The sequence below is a fragment of the Anoplophora glabripennis genome, unplaced genomic scaffold, assembly GCF_000390285.2.
Source record: "Anoplophora glabripennis isolate ALB-LARVAE unplaced genomic scaffold, Agla_2.0 scaffold718, whole genome shotgun sequence".
In the NCBI taxonomy this organism is placed as follows: Eukaryota; Metazoa; Arthropoda; class Insecta; order Coleoptera; family Cerambycidae; genus Anoplophora; species Anoplophora glabripennis.
In genome coordinates, this window is record NW_019416823.1 from 202,486 (window position 1) to 227,087 (window position 24,602).

At 33.2% G+C, this 24,602-nt stretch overlaps 1 protein-coding gene across 1 annotated transcript in view; it reads left to right on the plus strand.

Annotated features, from left to right (window-relative positions):
- Positions 1-23,400, plus strand: part of LOC108910856 (beta-2-syntrophin) — a 33,791-nt gene extending 10,391 nt beyond the window's left edge. Inside the window, exons 3-6 of the mRNA XM_018715600.1 lie at positions 16,235-16,437; positions 16,816-17,152; positions 21,162-21,346; positions 23,256-23,400. Of these exons, the coding sequence (XP_018571116.1) occupies positions 16,235-16,437; positions 16,816-17,152; positions 21,162-21,346; positions 23,256-23,348 (818 nt within the window). The 3' untranslated portion in view covers positions 23,349-23,400. The remainder of the gene's footprint in view (positions 1-16,234; positions 16,438-16,815; positions 17,153-21,161; positions 21,347-23,255) is intronic.
- The last annotated feature ends 1,202 nt before the right edge of the window (positions 23,401-24,602 follow it).

A 24,602-nucleotide genomic window follows, 5' to 3' on the forward strand; every position in this document is an offset into this window, starting at 1 on the left:
ATAGTTATTTTGTTAGAGAATATTTCATTTATCTATTAGTTTGGCATCTCCATTGTTTTACGAATATTAATGTGAAATGTGTAACTTAAGACACACTTTGGATTTTGAAAAATTGGGTTCCCTTTTCCTTGCTGAGAAAAGGGAGAATTTAATCTCTTATGGAGCATCTACCTCCATGATATAAATTTTCACAGGGTAGCTGGGAGTTTAAGAGAATGATTTATTAATCATTCTGAAATTCACAAAAAATACCCTTAGAAAAATTCCCATTGTATAACTTTGAATTCAATGTGACGGGGCGAGGAAGCCGACTTTGTTTTAATAGAACAAGGAATGTGATTTATATATTATACAATAAAAACTAGGAAAGTTCCGCTTTATGTTTAAAATACTGTTTTATATAGCATCACATCCACACGGAAAAAGGGACAAACTGCAAGCAATTACTTATGAGCTTATTCTTTCTTTTCATGGAAACTGAAATGGGATGCCCAGCATTTAAATTTTATATAGCTTAACAAAAAGAACAATTTTCTATTAGGGTAAATGCGGGAGAGTTATCATACTCTTTTTAAAATTGAAACATTTAAAAATAAATTAATATTTAATTAATTTTATTAATATTAATCTTCAAATAATAAAATAATAAAAATAGTATATTATTGTTATATTAGGATTAAAAGTGTTACTTTTGTAGCGAACAAATTTTGTATTTGCGAGGCGAAACGTAGCGTAGCCGAGCGGGTGCAAAATTGCGAGACAAAAAAAACACTTTTAATCCGAATAAAACATGCTACTTTTCCCAACCGAAATCCCCTATTGGTCATTAGTCGCCATATTACTAATCGAGTTCATTTGTGATTGTTTTTGGTTCAATTTGATGAAAACTATGTAAAAATGGAATCTAATAAAGATTTAGGTGTACCTGGGGAGATACTGGAGTGTGCGAAAGAGGTTTCTTTGAATCTTCTCCCAAAGAAATCTCGAGAAATTTATTAATGTGTCTACCAACGCTTTATGGATTGGTGCAAAGGAAGAACATTAAGTTGTATTCAGAAGATGTATTGATGGTGTATTTTTCAAACTTAGCAAATAAAATGAAGCCATCAATGCTTTGGTCACAATATTTAGTGCTGCGGTCAGTGTTGGATATAAAGAAGAGGATTCATATAAGCAAATATTCAAAGTTACGTGCTTTTCTCAAGGGACCTGATAATTTATATTTGATGACGAAGGTAAACGCTTTAAAAATAAAAGAACAAAATATTTAAAACGCTTTTTTATAGGTCGTCCTAATATTGGGGATTGCATGCGCATGCCGTTCTGATGAATTAGTCAATTTAACAATTGATAATGTTGAAGATGTGAAATCCGCCTTAATTATAAAAATTTCCAATGCCAAAACCAAGAGGCCACTCTCCTTTTATTGTGCTGGGAGACAATTATTTAAGCTTTTTATCGAAAATATGTTGCTTTACGTCCACCTGGAGTGGTAGAACATCGACTATTTCTCAGATATGTTAGTGGAAAGTGTCATCGAATGGTGGTTGGTATTCTTAAAGTCAGTGCCGCCTCGCAAGAAGGGGCAAAATGTTTGAAGCTGGTCAACTGAAAAGAGTACAGTGGACACACGCATTACGACAAACGTCTGCTACCCTTTTAGTTGACGGCGGTGGCGACCTCACTTGTCTTAAAAGACACGGAGGATAGAGATCGAGCACGGCGGCGGAAAGCTACATTGCAGACTCACTTTTGAATAACGAAAATATTGCGAAAAGAATACTGAAAGTTAATAGTGGTAATGATAAACCAAGCACCGTTGTCATTTTTGATTTCACAACATCTGAAAATAATGTGACTGTTAATGAAAACGTGTTAGACTGCTTTAAGAATTGCTCCAATAATGAGGATAGTAGCAGTTTCAGTGGTTTATTTAATTTTAATACTTATTCAAACTGAGTATTTAATATCAGTGTGGATAAACAAACATTATTGTAAATACTGTTGAATAAACTTTTATAAATTAAAACTTGATTAACACTTTTAACCTAAAGATTAAAAGTATCAACTTTAGACCTTAGGATTAAAAGTGAATACTTTTGTTGCTAAGATGCCATTTTTTTTCTCAGTAAGGAAAATGTCAACCTTAGAGACTTCTGACAATAAAAAAATGTCATAGGTCTGTGACGGTTGGAGAAAAAATATTCTTTTAATTTCCAAATTCCCTATTGGCTATGTTTTTAAATAAAAGATAAGTAGAGCATATTTAAACAATAAATTTGACAATCTTTTGGGGCAAATCATTTCGTAGACGTTCCTATAAGGATTTAGCGCTCGATTTGACTTGAACTCGAGTTCGAATTAGTACTATGTAATATTTCTTAAATATTAGATACGCACTTCTTTAATATTACATGATATTAACAAATGGCAGTTACTCTTATAAAAATATCTGTATTTTGTAAACTAATTCCTGAATTTCAGTATTAATGTTTAATGTATAAATATTACACAGGGTGGTCCGAATTTTATGCAGGAAACTTCGAGGGCAGATAGATCTCTTTAAAATAATATGTGTTTCACTTATAAACATTGGTCTGGAACAGCCGCATTTTAGAGATACAGGGTGTTAAAGTTGTTAAACAAATTGATTTTTTGTTTATATCTCCGGAATCTATAAACCGATCTCAATAAAATTTGGTACAGATAAATTATGATAGTAGGCCTTACATTCCCTAAAATATGAGCTTTAAAGGTTCAACAAGTGCTGTACAATTGGACAGTTGACACTTTTTTTACAAAAAAATCTACGGCACTACATTTTTTATTAGTTATTGTAAAGGATTTATATTCTAATGCGCAAAATACGTAAAAAAGGTAACTTGAATTTTTCCCCTAAGATTCGCCGTTTTTAAGTTATTCATACCAATACAATCCCCTTGTGCAGACATTTCTAACAATAAAATTACAATAACTATATTTATGTTTATGCTCAAAAGTAAGTGGGATTTGTAAGCACATCAACAAAATTCTTTACGCTCGTTTCCACACCACCTGTGAGGTAGAGTTCATTACGCGTTTTAGTTTCCCCTGGAAGCCTAACCCACTATCTTTAGAAATAGGAACAACTTGAATCAAAATAATAAATGTACATTTACCAAAGGGGTTGTGAATTTTCACAATCTGCATATTTGGTAACAAGAAAATTCTCATGAAATTCGGACAAGATCTTTTAAACACGAATTTTCTGTAAACGTGTGGTTCGGAATAATCTCCAATAAAGTTTAAGGAATTTTCTTCTTGCCACCCCGTCTAAATTCCCAGTCATTTCTAAACTTACTAGAAAATCATCTGTTTGAATTAATAGAGGATCTTCCTTGTGACAAAATAGCTGTATACAATGGATGGTGCTCCTGCGCATTCTGGGAGAATAATGTAAGAATGGCTTAATGAAAATTATCTGAGGCGATGGATAGGTAGAAGACCAAATGCCAATGTCAACCATAATGGTGCAGAAGGTCCAGTGTCTTGACCAGCCAGGTTGCCATATCTACACCCCCTGGACTTCTATGTTTGGGGTTATCTGAAAAGTAAAGTTTATTCTACTCTAACAGATACAATACCACAACTACACACAACGAATAGAAGACGGATGTAATGAATTAAAAGAAAACCTCCACATGATATTAGCTTCAATTAATTCCATTAATAGAAGTTGTCAGAAATGTATCGATGCGGGTGGTTCACATTTTGAACAATTGTTGTAAATACATAACATTAATTTTGTTTCTTGTTTAGTTGTTGTTGCTTGGAAAATATATTTTTATTATTATTTTGATTTGAACTGTTCTTATTTGTAAAGAGTATTAGGCCTCCGGGGAAAACTAAACCACGCCAGGAACACTACCTCACAGGTAGTGTAGAAAGGAGTGTAAAAAATGTTGTTGATGTGCTTATAAGTTGCACTTACTTTTAAGCATAAACATAAATATTCTTATAATATTATGGTTAGAAGTGTCTGCTACAAGGGGATTGTATTGGTATGAATAACTCGAGAACGGCTAATCTTAGGGAAGAAATTCAAGTTACCTTTTTTACGTATTTTGTGCATTACTTTTTTACGAATATTTTCCTTATAAATATAAATAAGTGATAACGACTTGTAAAAAATGCAGTGGCATAGGTTTTTTTTTGTAGTGCAGTTGTACACCAGTGGTTGAACCTTTAAAGCTAATATTTTAGGGAATGTAAGGCCTACCATCATACATTGTCTACCAAATTTTATTGAGATTGGTTAATAGATTCCGGAGATATAAACAAAAAATCAATTTTTTTAACAACTTCAACACCCTGTATTTCTACAACGGGGCTGTTCCAGACCAATATTTATAAGGCAAACACATATTATTTTAAAGATATCTATCTGCCCTCGAAGTTTCCTGCATAAAATCCGGACCACCTTGTATAAGTAAAGTAACTTTATACAGGGTGTTCCTAAATAAGTGTCTCAACGGAAAACTGCAAATTCCTCTTGAAAAGAGAAACAAATTTTTCCTCTTGCATTTTTCTCTCCGGGCTTTCGTTTTCGAGATACACAGTGTCAAAACTTTTTTTCAGATTTTTGCCAATATCTTAGGAACCGTTTGAACTACAGGACTGAGCTTTTGCACACACATTACCACTATTAATAGCTACTTGTTGCAAATGTTGTTAAATTTAGTTACAATTGTTAGTTATTACTATCTATCTTTTGAATTACAAAAGATTTTCAAAACGTTAGCAAAATGTTTGTTTTTGTTCATAAAAAGTCATTTTTCTTGATAACGGTTGACTTTAGAGCAATGAACTAAGATAACTCTTTTTGTGTAAAATTCATTGGCGCTCCAGAATTTGCTATTAAATGTCAATTTTTCCAGTGGCGTAAAAGTTAGGGGAGGAAAAACCCTTGCGATACCTTAAAATCTCCACCATTGGCACGTGAATTCGGGAAGGGTGCGAAAAAGTAGATATTAATAGTGGTAATGCGTGTACAAAATCTCACTCTTGTAGTTCAAATGGTTCCTAAGATATTGGCAAAAAATTAAAAAAAAATTAAAGTTTTGACACCGTGTATCTCGAAAACGAAAGCCCGGAGAGAAAAATGGAAAAGGAAAAGAATGTTTCTTTTTTCAAGAGGAATTTACAGTGTTTCGTTGCGACACTTATTTAGGAACACCCTGTATATTTTATAAGATATTAAACTAATGGTACATATAAAAACGATTTCATATTTTTTCTTTACTGATTTATAAATGAGACCGCTAATAGTTTTATTACTTACGCTGTTAGTATTTGTAAAAATTAAACCATCTTTTGGAAAGAAAACAGAAGGAGATGCTAATGTTACCAAAATATTTTTGGTCTCTGCAGCTGGCTTTGGAAAAACTTTCATTATAGTGCCAAATTTTAAACTATAATGAATAGTTTTTGAAAGGTTAAAAAATAAGATATATCTCTCTATTTTTCAAGCTGTTTGAACCAAATTAAGTAATAGCGAATCATGTTAATTCAAGTCATATGACGAAAAATTATCTCAAGTAGTGAATTTTAAAAAAGGTCCAATTTCTAACTGCTATCTAGTAATTGTGCTACTGAAATCAAGTGCTCCTTGTTTTGAATCAGAATTTTAACTGTGTTTTAAATTTCATAATTTAGTTTCTGTCTGCACCAGCAATTATAAATTTAAGCAGTGCTTTTTTATGCCACTTGCAGCTTTTAAATAAATAACCGACTAGCCACTTGATTCTAATTAGCTCTGCTGACTCATTTCATCGCGACGGCGACGAGACTTTTTATTTTGGATGAGCCTACGTTATTTCGTTTTCATTTGATAGTTAATTTTATCCCTCCCAATTACTACGATATCATCTTTTCAGTTGTTTAATTAAAAATAGATTAGTACGTAATTACGTTTTCATTTAATGGGAAAGTTTTATTCCTTTCGGTAAAGGAGGAGACCTTAAAATGATAAACATAATTAGGTGTCACGTAGTCGAAATTGTGAAGTAATATAACTGCATCCTAGAATACCTACTATTTAATATACGGAATGATGAAACAATATTAAACCAATTTCTGGTAGTAAAGCAATACTGACTTTCCTGATTGAGAGTATAATTTTTAATTTTCTAAATGTAAAAAAGCGGAAATATCAGTTTTCGAAAATTGCGCATTATTATTGCAAAAGCTATGGATGTTGATGTTTATGGAAAAGACAATCAATCCACTGACCAACATGTGTTCCAACACGCCGACTCAAGTGTCTGTGAAATTGTTGCTCCAGCTATTTGTTAATTAATTTCGTTGGTTTTATGCAACTAATTGTTTAATTACTAAACGTTAATTTTATAAGGTACCTAATATCGTAGATAATAGGTTCTAAAAAGTAAAAATTTCAAAAAGTTAAAATTAAGTTGCCCTTTACAACTAACAAAGAAGGACGTTCTAAACAGCGTTATTAACAAATTGTCCCAGGGTCAAACAGAAGCCGCTCGGGAATTCGCTCTTTTTGTTCACTATAATGTTAATGTTTGTGATTTTAGAGACAATTAAAGAAATGGTTAAAATTTTTATTTCCAAAATGTTTTACATTGATAGTTCATGTAATAAACAAGCTAGCAGCAGTAAAAGTTAATGTTAATGAACGGTCAGCAGGCGGGAGAAGGAGGGCCAGGCCGGGGCACGCATGTGATCGCCGCTATCGGCAGTAAAATGTGGTTGAATAAAAAGTGTTTCCGGTAAAAAATATATTGTTTGGTGGCTACTTTTCCATTTGTATTTTGTTGAAATAACTGAGTTCCTGTTAAAAAAATACTAAATTGATTGATTTTTATTTATTTTTTGTATTTTTTTAACTATGATAATGAATATGGGAAAGTTATATGGTTTACCTCTACATTGATTGCTTTTCTATTATGTTTCAAACAAATTGTTGATAACACAAAAAAGAAGTCCAAACCCAAGAGACCCACATATCATTTCCGAAGGAATTCGATGCGCTGAACACAATCCTGTAGTCAAAATTTATGACGTCACGACCAATTTAGGAGAAAAGTGGAATGTGGCCCAAATACGGGTCCTAAATTTTGTCCAAATATATAATTTTCGTAAAATTTTGTGGCGTTGAACACGACGTCATTAGTAAAATTTACCCATGACCTCGATATTTCTCAGAAAACCTCCTATTTGTGTGAAAACCTGACCAAATTTGGATTATCTGAGAAATATTGAAATCATGGGTAAATTTCATTAATGGCGTCGTATTCAGTACCTACCTGAAAATACTATAAAAATTATATATTTGGACAAGATTTTCGAAAAAATCAGTTTTGGTCCATATTTGGGCCAGTTTTCACCCAAAAATTTCACTTTCCTCCGAAATTCATCGCGAGGCAGTGGCGCAGGAAGGATTTATTTCTGGGGGAGTTCAAGGAATGCACTTAAACTGCTATAAAACATTATAAGGTTATTTTATTTTAGAAAACAATTATTAAATTTTAATATCTACGTTTTCTCGCGAATTCATTCAGCATTTCATCTTCATTGATGATGATGTCATTATGAACGTACATCGGTGCTATTGCATTAAGACGGGCGTTAGATGTTGTACTTCTTAAATAAGTTTTTAGTGATGAGAAAGACCTTTCACAGGTATGTACTTTGTACATGTTGTGATAGGCAAAGTTGCAACAATCTTTAGAGTATCAGTAATTGTTGGCAACAGTTTAAAATCACATAAGTACCTATAAGACCTCAAGGGGTCCTTGCGTTTTTTTCTAAATTTTGAAAACACACCAGACATTGAATTCACCTTTTATACAGGATGTCACGGTAATTGATACAAAAAAATCGAATACAAATAGATGAGGTCAAAATAATATCAGTTCTTCATATAATTTTTTTCCATACGGGCCCTCGTTAACAAATTACGGGCCCTCAAAGGTGAAAATTAAACAGTTATTTTTATTTCCAGTCTCTAAACCATTAACTTCAGCATAATGCAAATTTAGTGATCGATAACACAAGTATACAGTTTGTTTTTGATGTTATAAGTGAAACTTCATTATGCCCAGAACGTCAGGGACGGACTATGCCCAATGGTTAACAACCCAGAATTTTTGCATAGATGACGACCGCAATCTGCCTGTATCAAAAATAAGTTTCCTGAAGAATTTACTAACGATAATACCCTCTAGGTTGAACTCGGTAAAATTAACAGTTTAGGAAATATTTGTGATTTTTTGTCACAGTGCACATCGAGCGGCGCCTCCACTATTTTTTGTTTTTAATGTTTAATTGGACAAAATTACTATGTTAGGAAAGTACATATTTTTAACTTACTCTCTGCTAATGTAATTTTCACTAACAAACACACTTTACGCGTAACACAAAATAAAAAAACAAAACAGGAATAAGTTAAAGTAAGTTAAAAAAAATAATTTAAAAGAAAGAAAACTATCAAAATTCATTTTCAATATGGGCACCTTCCACCTCCACACACTTCCTAAGTCTACGAATGTTATTTGTTTGTACACAAAACAGCGTTTTTGGGGTATGCCTAATATTATTACAGTGGAAATTAATATTCTTTCTATCAATTCATCCCTTATCTGTACTGAGATTGTGTACACTAAACTTTTCAGGTGTCCACAGGAAGAAGTCAATCGGATTAAAGTCTGGAGAACGTGGTGGCTATACAATTGTGCCTCCTGTCCCAATTCATTTATTATTAAACACAATGGATAAGTAATTTCGTATATCAATATTGAAATGGGGAGGAGCCCCATCGTGCGTGAATCAAACGTTTCTGCAGGTGTTTATTGGAACGTCGTCTAATAGTGGCTGCAAATTATTTTGTAAATACGCCAAATATCGATGTCCATTCAGAAGGTCCTCAAAAACGTATTAAAATATTAGATTCACAGTAGATGTATGTTCAGGAATAGTGGGTAATAATTTAATAGATCTGTACGTTTTTGAGAAACGTCTGAATGGACATCGATATTGGAGTTGAATGCTTAACTTACCTTAACTTATTCTTGTTTTGTTTTTCTATTTTGTGTTATGTGTAAAGTGTGTTTATCAAATTTTGTTAGTGAACATTAGTGAATATGTCGGTTCTAACATAGTAATTATGTCCAATTAAAAACTAAAAACAAAAAATGGTGGAGGCGCCGCTCGATGTGCACTGTGACAAAAAATCACAAATATTTGTTAATTTGTTAATTACACTGTTAATTTTACCGAGTTGAACCGAATGGGTATTAACGTTGGCAAATTCTTCACGAAACTTATTTTTGATAAGGCAGATTGCGATCGTCATCTATGCAAAAATTCTGGGTTGTTAACCATTGGGCATAGTCCGTCTATGGCGTTCTGGGTATAATGAAATTTCACTTACAACATCAAAAGCAAGCTGCACGCATGTGTTATCGATCACCAAATTTGCTTCATACTGAAGTTAACAGTTTAGAGACTAAATAAAAATAACTTTTTAATTTTCACCTTTGATGGCCCGTAACTTGTTAACGAAGGTATGAAAAAAAATTATATGAAGAACTGATATTATTTTGACCTCATCTATTTGCACTCGACTTTTTTGTATCAAGTACCGGGACACCCTGTATGCAATAAGCAGGAAATATTATAGAAATCGGCTAAATTTTGCAGTGACATTACTGAATCCTCTGTGATTTTCCCAATTTCAATCAAAAGTTGAAAGGGTTTAAGAGTTTCTTTGTGATTAACACATTTTTCATGTAAAGCTTGAATAGTTCCATTGAGGAAGGGAATAAACAGAGGCCTTCGAAAGTATTCTTCAGCAGGCATATATTATTCCTATGTACTTGGAGTCCTATTAAACTTGACTTCAAAATAGGAATAATTGCATGGAATGCATGAACATGATCAGTAATCACGTGATTGCTGCCGGCGGCAGAGAAAGAGAGGCAGTAGGTGAGTAGTGGCAACCACTAAGGCAGTGTCATTACAACACACTTTTTAATGAAGTAAATTAAAATTTTATTTTCTATCCAGATTTTAATTGTCTCAAAGATAAAAAATGACTTAATTTTTAATTTTTGTTTGAATTTTTATTTAACTATTGAAGGGGGGGGGGGTAACCCCCCAAAACCCCCCTCGCTGCTTCAGTGTCGCGAAGTCATGAACTTTGACTACATGAATTTCCTTTTCATATCATTTCCTCAGAAATGATATGAGGGTCTCTTGGATTTTGACTTTTTTTATGTCTGTGTAATTTGAATAGTGTTCGAATTTACCTGAGTGTTTGGGTTTTCCAGGGTCTCCCTGTAATTTCCCGGTTTTAAGTACCTGGTGGCTGTAACATTTGACTACGGTAGAATCGCAACTCAGAATAAAATATTCAGTTAGTTATGAACCGCAATTGTGCTGGTCAGTTAAACCACAATCATGTTACTGCACTAAATATTTTAACTTATGCTCCAGTGGTGGATTACAAAAAGTTAAGTTTTAAAAAATTATTTCATGTTAAAGAATATGAGATTTTCGAACATGTGTGATTAAAATATTGACACTTATTTCCGTCACACTTTGTGTATTATGTAGTTGGGACACTAAATAATATTCGCATATTCTAATTTTGATCTTTCTGGTTTGGTATAAAATACTCACCAACCTTACATGGAAAATAAATAAATCCAAGGAAGATATGATGAGATAATTCAAATTATTATAATTATTTTATCAACAAGTTAAGGTGAAATTACGATTTTTGTGTACTTTGTGGTATTATCAAGTATAGTTTACGGAAAATGGGCAATAGCTATGCATGCTGATCACAGAATTGCACCAAAACGGAAATTACCTAGGAAATATTCAATATGATGTGGGAAGAGGGTGTTAAAAAGGGCGACTCAAGGGAAATGAGAAACAAAAGGGGACATTAGTGCCACAATTGAACCTCAGATTTTAGATTAACTGGCCTTCACCGTATAGGGAGGTAATTTGTGTTCGATGATTTTACCGAAGCCAAACGCTTTCAACCAACAAAATACAATGGACTATTCAAGATAAGAGCATTAACTTGTGCAATTGAAAGGCTGTCAAATAAAATACGTATGATATTTAATATCTCTAATATTTTAATTTAGTAAATCGTTTCATAAGGAATTGCACAAAATAGATTTCATATTTGCCCACCAACAAGTAGGTATCCTTCTGTATCATCTAGTTTTGCAAAAAAGGATTAAAATATAAGTTGCACAGTTAATATTTTTTAGGTAGTTTAGTTTCATAAATTAATACGTCGATAGTTCACATTAACTATTGTAATTAATAAATCTATAATCTTTATTTTTATTTCCTTATAAATTGTTAAGAGTGGCTATCAATAAGAATTTTTTTCTGGAATACCCTGTTACATGTTTTGAAGGGATGCTTAGATATCAAGCAGTGTAAGCCTATCCTTCGGCCTTTTTAATTTCTAGTCAATTAAAATCCTATTTACTAAATAAAATGTTTGACGGCCCGGTCTAAAGTAAATAATAAATAATGTTTTTCGTGAAACGGGCAGTGTAACAAGAAAAGAAGGAAGCGGCCGACCTAAAAAGCGGACTGAAGAATTAAAAGAAAATGTCCAAAGAACTTCTGTACGTGTTTTATCACAAATGGTGGGAGTATCAGTCGGTACCTGCCACACAGTGTTAAAAAAAGATTTGCGTTTGTTCTCCTATCGTTTAACTTGTCAGCAAGAACTTCATGAAGTTGATTTTCCGCGACGGGCTGTATTTTGTGAATGGTTTTTAAACAACTACGGTGAACTTCACAATATCACCTTTTTTCTGATGAAGCCTGGTTTCATTTAAGTGGTTACGTAAACTCACAGAATATGAGAATGTGGTCTTCTGAAAAACCAGATAACTTTTTTGTCGAGGGCCCTCTACACGCTCAAAAAATTGGAGTTTGGTGTGCTCTCAATCGAAGGAGGATTTATGGACCTATTTTTTTTAATGGTACTCTTACTGCGCAAAGGTATAGAGAAGAAATTATCGCTCCTTTTGTTAACCAGCTGGAAGAAAACGAAATTACAAACTTTTACTTTCAACAAGATGGCGCAAGGGACATACAGCAGGCGAGACGATGAATATGTTGAGGGAAGTTTTCCAAAATCGACTAATAAGTCTCAATGCTCAACATGAATTTCCACCGAGGTCATGTGATATTACGCTGTGTGATTTCTTTTTGTGGCCTTACCTTAAAAACACTATTTTTGAACTGCCTATTCCTGATTTAAACCGTCTGCAGGCTCGACTTATAGACAAAATTCGTGAAATTAACAATACCCCGAGCATATTAGAAAATGTCTTTAATTCTTTGAGGAACAGGTGTGAAAAGTGCTTGGAACAAGGAGGGGGACACTTTCAGCAGCTGCTTTAATTTATTGTTATAACAAGGAGGGGGACACTTTCCGCAGCTCCTTTAATTGTTTGTTATTGTTATCACGATTATTCTTTAAAATAAAGTTATATAGTCATTAACGTTATTGAAACTGACAGCTGCTATACAGCTCGTTGAGAAATGAGGTTAAGTTGGTCGCCAACTTCGACCACGTTTTTATTTGAACGCTCGTTATAAAAGTTACGAACTGTAGCTGCCAAACCGTCATTATTTTTAAAATATTGCTCAACAATGAAAACCGGACACTGGATAGATTTAAGCTCAATTTAATTTAAAATGAAGTATTATCAAATTTGCTTCCACAAGTTAAATATAAAATAGCTTTACTTTTTCACATATTTTTTGATAGGACCTATACAAAATTGTCGTTCCTTTGAAATTAAGTCAAGTAATAAGAAGTGCAAGCAACTTTAGTTAGTTTAGTATTTTAATCAAGAAAATATAAAGACATTTTAATTTCTTAAATGTGAGCGACTTTTTATTTCATAAACTAAGCAAAATTAATGGAAACACATTCAATTTTCTAATTTATCAATTTACATGGTGCCTTTATGCTTTCAGTTTACTTTTTATGTGTAGTACTGACAATAAAATGACTCCAAACGAATAAATAACGAAAAATAGGTTTATTTAATAAAGCCCATTAGAAGAAAATTTATTTGATGTCACGAGTATAAAAAACAAAGCCTGAAAGGAATTTTAGCGGCGTTTTGGTCATTTTTCTTACAATAAGGGAATTACATCTTTAATTTTGAAATATGCATCCCCATCCGCGTGAAGGCACAATTCATTTAAAGGGTTTGCTAAGAATCATAACGGCTATTTTCCAAGATGACGCAAAGATATCTAGAGCCCATTGTATTAACGAAAATTCGAATTTACTGTAAGATTTACTAATGACTTTTTAAATAGAAAATTCGTTGTGCGATTTGTAATAATAATAAAATAATAAAGATACATTTTTAGACGAGCATTTAGCAATATACAGGGTGTTTCAGTTCGAGTGAATCAAATTTTAACCACAGATAGAACTCGATAAGTAATTAAGAATTGCCTTATAAACCAAGGTTCTATGTCTCACCATTTTCGCTCTACAGGGCCGTATTGGTCGGTTTTTTACATCATATTATTTATGATATCTCTGGTATGGTTGCAACAATTTGATTCAAATCTGGTATGATGTTAATACTTACGAATGTCTATAATTTACTACAAAATTTACAAAATTTTTTGTAGGTCAGTGGCGTAGAAACGGGTAGGGTAGCGGGATTTTTTTGCCCCAACTTCTACGCCAATGACCTAATACTTATTTGTGGTAAATTTTTAGATTCCTTGGACAATTTGGCATAATACTTGTTTGAAATCGGGAAAGTGTCTCGTTCTGCCGAAAATCTCAATAATGTGGGAGGCCGTTTTTCTGATAAGGAATCAAGTTTAGTTCAGTTTAGCAGTTATTAAATTACGGTTGAAAACAATATTAAACAATACGTCTCTACACTTCGTGTATTATTTTTATAGCATTTATAGTCTGGTGAGTTTCCTTTCTGAGCTCTGTTTTATGTTGCACTACAGTTGCGGTACACATTCAATGATACCTCCTTTACATTTCATTTATGCTATTCTGAAACAATTATAAGTATTTTTGCTAATTTAACGTTTCATTTATGTCAAATTAGATATAATTTGTTTAAAAAAATTACACCCCTCATTGACAATTGATGTGAGGCTCATATTGTAAGTCTGCGCTTTGGGAGTATGTATTCACAAAGATTGCTATGCAAAACATAACAATAATGACATTATCTGTCATCAGGAATTGTTATTTAATTATAAAGATTTGCAACAGTACTTACCATTTGTCAAAATATGGATGAATATTCAAGTGAAGAATACGCTGATATGATTTTTGTGTACGGATATTGTCATGGTCGTGCTCGAGAAGCAGAAAGAGAATATCGGAGAATGTTTCCAAATCGTCGGCGTCATCCCTCTTTTGGCGTATTTATAAGAACCTTTAGAAGACTGCGACAAACAGGTTCTGTGCAAGTAAGAAAAAATCAAGAAGGTAGAGGATATCGTAATATTCAACAGTACGAGGAAAATATTATCGAACGGGTAGTTGATACTCCTGAATTGAGTGTGAGACAAATCGGACGCGAATTACAGATACCCCACGTATCTGTATGGAGGGTCCTTCATCAAGAGCTGCTACATCCATATCATTACCAGCAAGTGCAACATTTACAAGAAGGTGACAACCTTCAACGATTACAATTTTGCAACTGGATCCTCCAAAATTTGACGGAAGATCCACTCTTTTTACAAAATATTATTTGGAGCGATGAAAGCCTTTTTCCTAAAAATGGACTGAATAATTTTAGAAACTTACATCAATGGTCATTACAAAATCCCCATTTAACAAGAAGAAGGGCCTTTCAGCGCAGATTTAAGATTAATATGTGGGGAGTAATTTTTCGAAACAAATTATTTCTTTTTGAAATAAATGGTATACTGAATGGGCAAAGATATTTAGAATTGCTACAGAATTCCACACATGAAATTCTAGACGAGGTGCCATTAAATGAAAGACAATACGTTTATTTCCAACAGGATGGTGCACCTCCGCACAATGCAAGAGATGTTAGTGCATGGTTAACGGAAAACTATGGACATAGGTGGATAGGAAATAGAGGACCAATACATTGGCCACCGCGATCCCCAGACCTTAATCCAATTGATTTTTTTGTATGGGGTCATATAAAACAGCTTGTTTACCGCACTGTCGCGCAAGATGAAAATGATCTCAGAGAAAGAATCCACGATGCTGCAGATGCAATAAATAATACAGAAGGGATTATGTTTGATGTCTATCAGTCGTTGGTTCGGCGATGCAGAGCATGTATAAGAGCCAATGGGGGTCATTTTGAACATGTTATTTAATATTGTTTTATGTTAGTGTTATTTGTTATGTTGTTATTTACCGTTTTGTATTATTACTTAAAATTGTAAAAACCGTACCTACAAACTATTACCTATTATTAGCATCTAAGATACAGCAATAAGAAAAAGAATATTTCATTGTTTGCTGTTAACATTTTTACATGAAACGTTCCATTTTAATTTAATACATAATATTAAAGTAATATTACTTTGAAATGTATTTGCTATCATTACGAAACTAAATGCTTTATCAGAAGAACGGCCTCCCACATTATTGAGATTTTCGGCAGAACGAGACACTTTACCGATTTCAAACAAGTATTATGCCAAATTGTCCAAGGAATCTAAAAATTTACCCCAAATAAGTATTAGGTCATTGGCGTAGAAGTTGGGGCAAAAAAATCCCGCTACCCTACCCGTTTCTACGCCACTGACCTACAAAAAATTTGTAAATTTTGCAGTAAATTATAGACATTCGTAAGTATTAACATCATACCAGATTTGAATCAAATTGTTACAACCATACCAGAGATATCATAAATAATATGATGTAAAAAACCGACCAATACGGCCCTGTAGAGCGAAAACGGTGAGACATAGAACCTTGGTTTATAAGGCAATTCTTAATTACTTATCGAGTTCTATCTGTGGTTAAAATTTGATTCACTCGAACTGAAACACCCTGTATACAAGCTAAAACACTTTATTTTTTTTCCCCTAACTAAAAACAGATTTCCATCCCTAAATACCCTATAGGACATTGATATCAGATTAGCTGTGACAATTAATAATATTTTTTATATGAACATTTTATTTTCAGAGGGTCGAACATTGGAATTGCATTCGCCAGATGCAGTACACAGCTGTGTTCTACGAGCTGCTGATCCGGCGGAAGCTGCAGCTTGGTTCAACACGCTTCATTCAGCATTAGCCGTCCTAACAACTGCCGCCCTCCACGAAGCTTCCAGAGCAATCCCAGATCTTAGGCATATAGGCTGGTTATTGAGGAGACCTCGAATGGAGGTATTTCGCTTACATTTGTCAATTAAAGTAAAATTATATTACATTCTTGATTCGTAAACAATAAAATGATGAATGTGTTTATAAAGGGTAGAACGAAAAACTTGCTCAAATTTTACTGACAAATTGTACCTAATTAGTAATTACATAATAAATTAAAGTATTTTGACCAGAAATCAATTGTAAAATTACGAAAAAATGCCATATTTTTAATAAAACTTAAAAGTTTTTTCATGCATGCAAACAGAAAACGGCACCTTGTATTATTTATTTAAAAAATACATATAAATTATTTATTTTTGTAGAAGGGAGAATTATAATAGGAAAAATTATTTGTTTTTAATATTTTACTGGGATTATTTATTCAGCTATTAATTTCAGAACAATATGTCGAGTTCTGAGAGTTCCGACGACATGGACCGGTGGCAGTCTGTATTCGCCGCGGTGACAGACAGTGAACTTAGATTTTACGAGAGTGCCCCTTGGTCTGGAGACGCATGGAGAGCGCCCGCTGAAGCTTATTCATTAATAGCGACGCGACTTGTAGGATCTGGAAAACGTGCTGAATTGCCGGAATTCAGTATAAGGTGTGCCACGGTGGAAGGAGTTATTACGCACAGCCTACGAGCTGAAACGCACAGAGATTTAGCTGGATGGGCAAAAGCGCTGGTTAATGGTAGCCATGCAAGTGCGGTCACACAGAGGGAGCTTGTGTGCAGTAAGTAACGTTTTACGCAAGTAACTAGTGTAGTGGGGGAGGGGTAATTAAATAAATTTTGAAGGTAAACTTCATCTTTGGGATTAAAAGATGCCCTTTAGTTTCTATATCGATATGCAGGGTATTCGAGATATGTTCAGTAAGTAGTAACAAATTAAACAAACAAATCTTATGCGACATAGGTTCGAAAATAAATACAGAAAGTTCTTCTCATAAAAATTATAATACAACTTCTTGTGGCACTTTTAAAAAAATCAATATTAGCGGAGTAAAACAAGTACCTTCTTAAACGCTGTTTCCGAATCTGGGTTAGATTTGACCTTCAAATGACCTTGAACTTCAACGTCAAATTGAAAGCCACCATCCGATGTCCCTATCCGAACCCAACTTCTTTCGGAAGGGTTATTTTCGGGTTGGTGTCTTTCCTGGCGAAATACTCAGGTGCATAATTTAAATATTTTGTACTTGAAATGACCTTTAAAGGTCATTCTAAAGAAGAACCTTAATAGCAATCTGATCGTAAAATTTTACGGAATCTCGGAAACGGTAAGAGATACGAAATGGGGTCAAAGTTGCGTAATCAGGAGACCAACATTAACCTCTAAAAAATCAAGGGTAACATGATGATTTTCGAAATATTAAAAAAAAAACGAAATTTCGGAAATCCGTTTTTGTTTCTTGTTTGGGGTGATATTGAAAAAAGAAGAACACTTTCTCATGGCAACTTTTTGTCCTCTATCCAATGGCATATTCAATTTTTATAGCTAACGTTTTGTCTCTCCAGGACTATCATCGACTTAATTTTTTTAAATACGACCCTGGAAATTTTATAACATTTTTTGCAAGCCTTCATAACCCCCAATACTTTACTACCTCAGCCCGAACCAGGTTCAGACATTTTGTCTCGAAAAATTCATCTTCAATGTATTCGTTCAAAATTTATCTAATTTTTTTTAGATTTCTATGTTTATTGAATTTCGTACACTCTAAGTGTCGTTAGACCCTGTGAAATCCACCTAGTTATTTAAACTATTACCATCACACGTTACAATAAAACATTATTAGAGATTTAATCCCGTGCTCATAGTTATTTCTAGGTTTCTCGAGTGCTCAAAATTGAAACAAATTTCGATCTAATTTTTTTCAAGATATTCATACAAATACATCTGACATGCTCTTTCACATTTGCGGTTGATGGGGATTAAAATTATAATGTTTTATTGTAACGTGTGATGGTAATAGTTTAAATAACTAGGTGAATTTCACAGGGTCTAATGACACTGAGAGTGTACGACAATTCAATAAACACAGAAATCTAAACAAAAAATTTAGAATTTGGAACGAACACATTGAGGACCAATATTTCGAGATAAAACGTCTGAACCTGGTTGAGCTGAGACAGTACAGTATTGGGGGTCATGAAGGCTTGCAAATAATGTAATAAGGTCTTATTTAAAAAAATGAAGTTGATGATGGTCCTGGCGAGACGAAACGTTACATATAAAAATTGATCATGCCATTCGATAGAGGGCAAAAAGTTGCCATGAGAAAGCCTTTTTTCAATATCACCTCAAACAAGGCTGAAATGAAACAAAAACGGCTTTCCAAAATTTAGTTTTTTTTCAAATATTCCGTAAACTAATTATGTTACGCTTGATTTTTTAGAGGCATAATAATGTTGCTGATTACTCAACTTTGCCTTCATTTAAGCTACTTCGTATCTCTTACTGTTTCCGAGATCTCAATTTGTAACAGCCTATGTACAATTAACTATTTTTCGGTTAAGCAATCGTTTTCAAATTTAGTACACAAACTGCTCCTACAGAAAAAGTAATCAAAATATTCATCACAAAGAAAACTACATAATTGGCCATAACTTTTTTATTTGGGATTTAAATAAAAATTAAATAGTTTTAATCACATTAATTGTATCGGTTTCGGATCGGAAGACGTGTCACAAAACATTAAGTTGATTTTTTCTCCAAAATAGTTGTAATGAACCTGTGTAGTTGCGTGTAATTCTCGTACTATTTGCACGCAAACCCACCGGTCCGCACAGGTATAAACCTGAAAACCTCGAATGATAACTTTAGAACTGGTTGGTTACGATTCCTGGTATAGACCATATACATACTATCTATATACTATGAGTTTTGTTTGGATCTTGACCGGAAGGAAAGCCTCATCGCTCTGCCCTTGCTGAGTAAACAGGGAATGGTGCGCATGCGTTAGAAGCAGATGCCGATGCGAGAATGTGACAATTTCGCTAGATACAATAAGTAGAATGTCACAATCTAAGCAGTGGGCAATCCGTAGTAGACCACAGCCGTTTTGTTCTCTCCACTCGTTCATGATTTTGTGTGCGGGGTATGCGCATTGGGTTCTAATGCCACGGGAGAGACAGAAAAGTATCTCCTTCTCTCCGGACAATTCCGTACACAGGGGGCATATAGCCGGCTACCAGTATATAGATAATAAGTATTATGGTATAGACCAACACAAATAAGTTTGCATTTCTCACTCAGGCAGGGCTGCGCGAGATTGACAAGGAACACATTCGTCTGGAAAGAATAAGCCGTAGGTGCGGCGATTTGGAATAACATCGATCCGGAGCTTTCCCTTGCTAACGGGCCCAGACGTCCATATCCTTGGTCTGTGCTGTTGATAATGGTTCCTGCAGTCAGAAAAATCTTTTAATAAGCAATTTGACAGTCATTCTCCAATAATAGAAAAACTAAAAGAGATATGTATAGGGAAGTGTAATATGGATAGATGTTCCATTTAGAAAAACCAAGTTTTCGGAGTTTGAAGTTAAGCAAATTCGGCAATAAATTTTCACCACCCTGTGTAAAATTAAACAGTTTTTAAAGTAATTGTAATAAATGATAGGCGTCGCCCTATCTCCCTCCCACATATCAATATTTCAGATTGCACGATGTAAAAAATGGACAATTTTGATCAGACTATCGAAAACCAGATAGAATTGAAATATCTCGAAAACAATTAGAGATAGATATAGGGAAGCTTGATAAAAGTCCCCCTAAAATTAAGCGTAGAATCCAAATATATAAAGGGTGTTCCGTTTAAAATAAGCTAGTAGATGACGACTTCCGGTTTAACCGGAAGTACTGCAACAATGGTATTATTTAATTGACGTTTCAAGAGACATCGCTTTTTTCAAAAACTCAAAAACTTTCAGAGTTACTTCTGAGGAAGATATGTCTCAAAACTTACTTAAACTGACGACGTGGCAACCAACCCAAAAATTGTTCTACTATTTTTATATTGTTAAATTAAAATAAAAGTTTACTTATTTTTTACAATTTCTGTATGCTGTAAGTAAGTTAAAAATCTTATTTGCGAAATGTAATTATTATTCTTTTCTGACTAAACCCCGTATTTAAGCGTTTGTTGAGTTCTCAAACACCTTTTCTGAATTTAAAAAAAATTATACGTGGCCCTTCTACGACTTCGCATATATGTATATCAATCAATGAAGTCTTAATCAATTGAAAACTCGACTGAAAAATTACAGTTTATATATAAATTAACTCACCTATTTCTTAAAAGATATATCATGTACAGAAATAAATTCATGTACAATTTCTTTTAAACAAGCTTTTAGTGACGTGTTATTTTCGTATATTTCTCAGCAAACCCTTTCATTTGATACCCATATCATGGGGGTGTATAAAAAAGGTCCGTCATATTGGATTTAGAATGACGTCACTTAGCTAACCACCCATTGTCATCTAAACTAAACGTGTGCAAAATTTCAGCTCAATCAATTGGGGATAACTCTTTTAAAATTTAGTTGCATGATTTGACCTATACTAACAAGGCAAGTTAGATAAAAGCTTGTAATAATAATATATTGTCAAGTAAATTAAAATTTGAGGTGTTAAAGTAAAAGAGATACTGGGGGTCAAATATTTCATATACGCATTATACATATATCTTAAAACTAATAGAAATGACAATAATAATAATATAGATATTAATAATTTAGGGTGTATTTGGAAAGGACGACCTGCGCAGTTAGTCATTCATTATGAAAATGGATTTACATTGCTTGAAGCAGGAACTGGCTCTAGGACACTGTGGAGATATTCTTTTGATAAGCTTAGAAATTCTTCAGACGACGGTAAACGTTATCTATGGTTAGACTTTGGATCTGGCGAAGAATCTGAAGTAGTAAGTATCTAATTGTTTAAGTATGTTGGAAAAACAACTTAGGTACTAAAATTCGTTTCCGAAAAATTTTTTTTGGAACTTCTCGAAAGAAACATTTTAAAATTTACATATTTTGCTTTACTGCTCTTTAAAAAAAACTATCCTAATAACAAAATTACTGAAATACATACATTTTTATTACTACTTTTTGTATTCGTAAATATATTTTTTTATTCATTTACATTTTTCTTGGTTTGTAACCGATGCCATTTCTAAAAAAAAATAGATGCTTCAGTAACGGAGGTACGAGGTATCGGTGGCATATTTTTCTAAAATAGTGCGCCACTGCTTTACGGTAAGAATCATGATATTTTCGGATTCGTCTTTCAATTTTCTTTTATGTTTTTCGAAATAAGCCTGATTTTCGAGTAAAACTTAAAGAACCAACTGAAAACACACTTCGGTATTTGAATAAAGTGCGGAATGTGGTTTAAAATTATATAGTAGGCTGCGATAGCAACTTTGACATTCTGAGTAGTTAGAAGAAAGAATAAATAATGCTTTTCATCAGATTCAAGTAACAATAAATTTCTATTTCTATTTCTAAATTTCTAATGTTAGGTATTAATTTATTACATTACATTTTATCCAGTCTTCGACAGTAACTGATGAAAATTCTTCATCTGTCAGAATTATCAAAGTAATTTTTAAATAAATCATTTTTCTTTGTTACCTTGTTTTTAACTTGAGCCCATATCATTTCAATTGGATTTATATCAGGATGGTAGGATGGGAGCTTCAAACCATGTGCCCATTTTCTTGGAGTAGACGATCGAATTTGTAAACAATATGTTTTTTTTTATTATGTGTAATAATTTCATCCAGCTTAAGCAGATTCGACGAAAAATGTATATCTTTATTTATTAATCAATCTACCATAGCTGTTTTTCTTGAGTTACACGTAGGTGCTTTCTGTACTTGTACATTGTGATATGGTGCATTATCAGTTATAACAACACAATTTGGGGTGAGATTTGGAATCGACTTCTCTGTAAGCCACTTCTCATAATATTGCGAGTTCATGTTGTTGTGGTAGTGGCCAGATTTCGTTCCAGATTTAAAAAATCTACATATGATTGATAGCAAAGTGTTGGTATGGCCAACGTGAATATAAATTTTATCTAAACAGACAGTTGGCCTACCTTAGGTCCTATAATTTTGTCCAGATAGTTCAACCTGCCCATTGTTTTTAGTTTTTCTCCACCTGAATCCAAGTTTTTTAATAATGGTTTACAGGGAGGTACGTTTTCTCAAAAAGTCGTATTCCACACTTAATTTTTCTTCTAATTGTGTCATGTTTCTAATACCTATCCATTTGTTCCCGTTCTGGTATGTTGGTTTTTGTACATATTCTCTTGTTTTTTTTAACTAAATTTTACTTCACCAACACCATAGTTTGTACATTTTTGTAAATTTGAACGCAAATAGAATTTTTAGACAGAATGACCCTTTTTTCGTTAAATCAAAATTAAAAAAGATTTCCCTCATTTCAACTCCATCCGTGGACTCAGTGTATTTTGTAATAACTAACACTAACTCAATCTAATTTAGGTACACTCTAAAGTTCGTGTAATCAGTAGGAAAGTACTAAAGTTTATTTTTTAAACGCCACTGACTCGTTTCATACAACTTCCAAATTGGAACTGTAAATGCTGTTCTACATTGAATGTCATGTGTACTGCCTATTGTAGGTTCATGACTCATGACGAACAAGAACCGGCCTTAAAGTACATAATTCTATTAAATGTAAATATCTTTTAGTTTTATCAACACTCTTTTTATGTCAGTTATAAGGAAAATCCCACTTTCAATGCCGCCCTGTATAAAAATATTGTATTGGTTATGATACTATTTAATTTTTATTTTTCAGGAATTAGATATGGAAGGATGTCCAAAGCCTATCGTCTTTATATTACACAACTTCCTCTCTGCCAAAATCCATCGACTGGGATTAACAGCTTAACTACATTCTAATTTAAGAACATAAATATTATTTTGAAGTAATTTTTTTCATACGAACAACTCATTTGTCAATTAGTAGATGTAAAAGTTATACATTGAGTTTTCCAGACGAATGTTTATATATCAGTGTAATGTATTATTCATGCGTGTTTTATCTGATACACATGGAAACTATCGGTCTATTCAGAAATTTGTGCCTTTGATGTATGTTTTATACGTTCCGAAAGTGGTACAAATAATTACTACCTATTCTACATTTTTTTTAGAATTCTATGCCAATAGCCTTAAGCTGACATGTGACGATTACTTTTTTAGTATAGTAGATGTAAATAGTAAAACAATACTACTTATAGTGAACCAGTAGTCAGATATTAATTTTATTTTTAATTACAAGTGGAATCACATTGCTGCCAAAATTGCGTAGTATAAAATGTGTGTGTATAAACTTGACTAATATACAGGATGATTTCACTTTAAATGTAGAAATTACAGGACTAGATTTATTACCGAAAAATAAGTAGAGTTTGCTATAAAGCTTTCCTGCGGGACTCGGTATTCGAGATACAGGGTGTTAAAATTTACAAAAGATTGTATATTTTCAGCCATATCTTCATAATGCGCTGACGGAATTAAATGAAAGGACCCCGCACTTTTCTTATGGGAAGTGGCTTTCGGCCAATTTTTTTGAACTTCGCGGCTTGATAGTTCTTAACATGTAGATCAAAAGTCTCAATGGGCACAAAGCCACAAATCCACCCCTCCCCCCCCAAAAACTGCCACCAAGTAGCGGGAAGTTTACTGTCGTTTTATGAAAAAAAGTTTCAAATAAAAGTTGTTTATTTCAATGAAATCTAAAAAAACTATTCTTGTGTTTTTCGAAAAATTAATGTTCTAGCTTTAAAACGCCACCAAAGTTTAACACAGAGTATACGTATGATAGCTACAGATATACACATGTGTTAAGTTCGTTTTACAGCTTGAATATTACTTTTTCGAAAAAACACTTTTTTTTTGGATTAGTCAAAATAAATAACTTTTACTTGAAATATTTTTTCATAAAATGACAAGTAAACTTTCTACAGCTACATAAATAATTAAATTGTTAATAACAATTTTCCTGACACGATTTCGTTAAATTGAGTTGCAGATTCGAATTCAGCGTGAAAAAAATACGTGCAACTATAAAATACAGTAATCTAGAAAATCCTGATTCGTGGCGGGCGGGAGGTCTGTGGGGTAGTTTGATAGTCAAAAA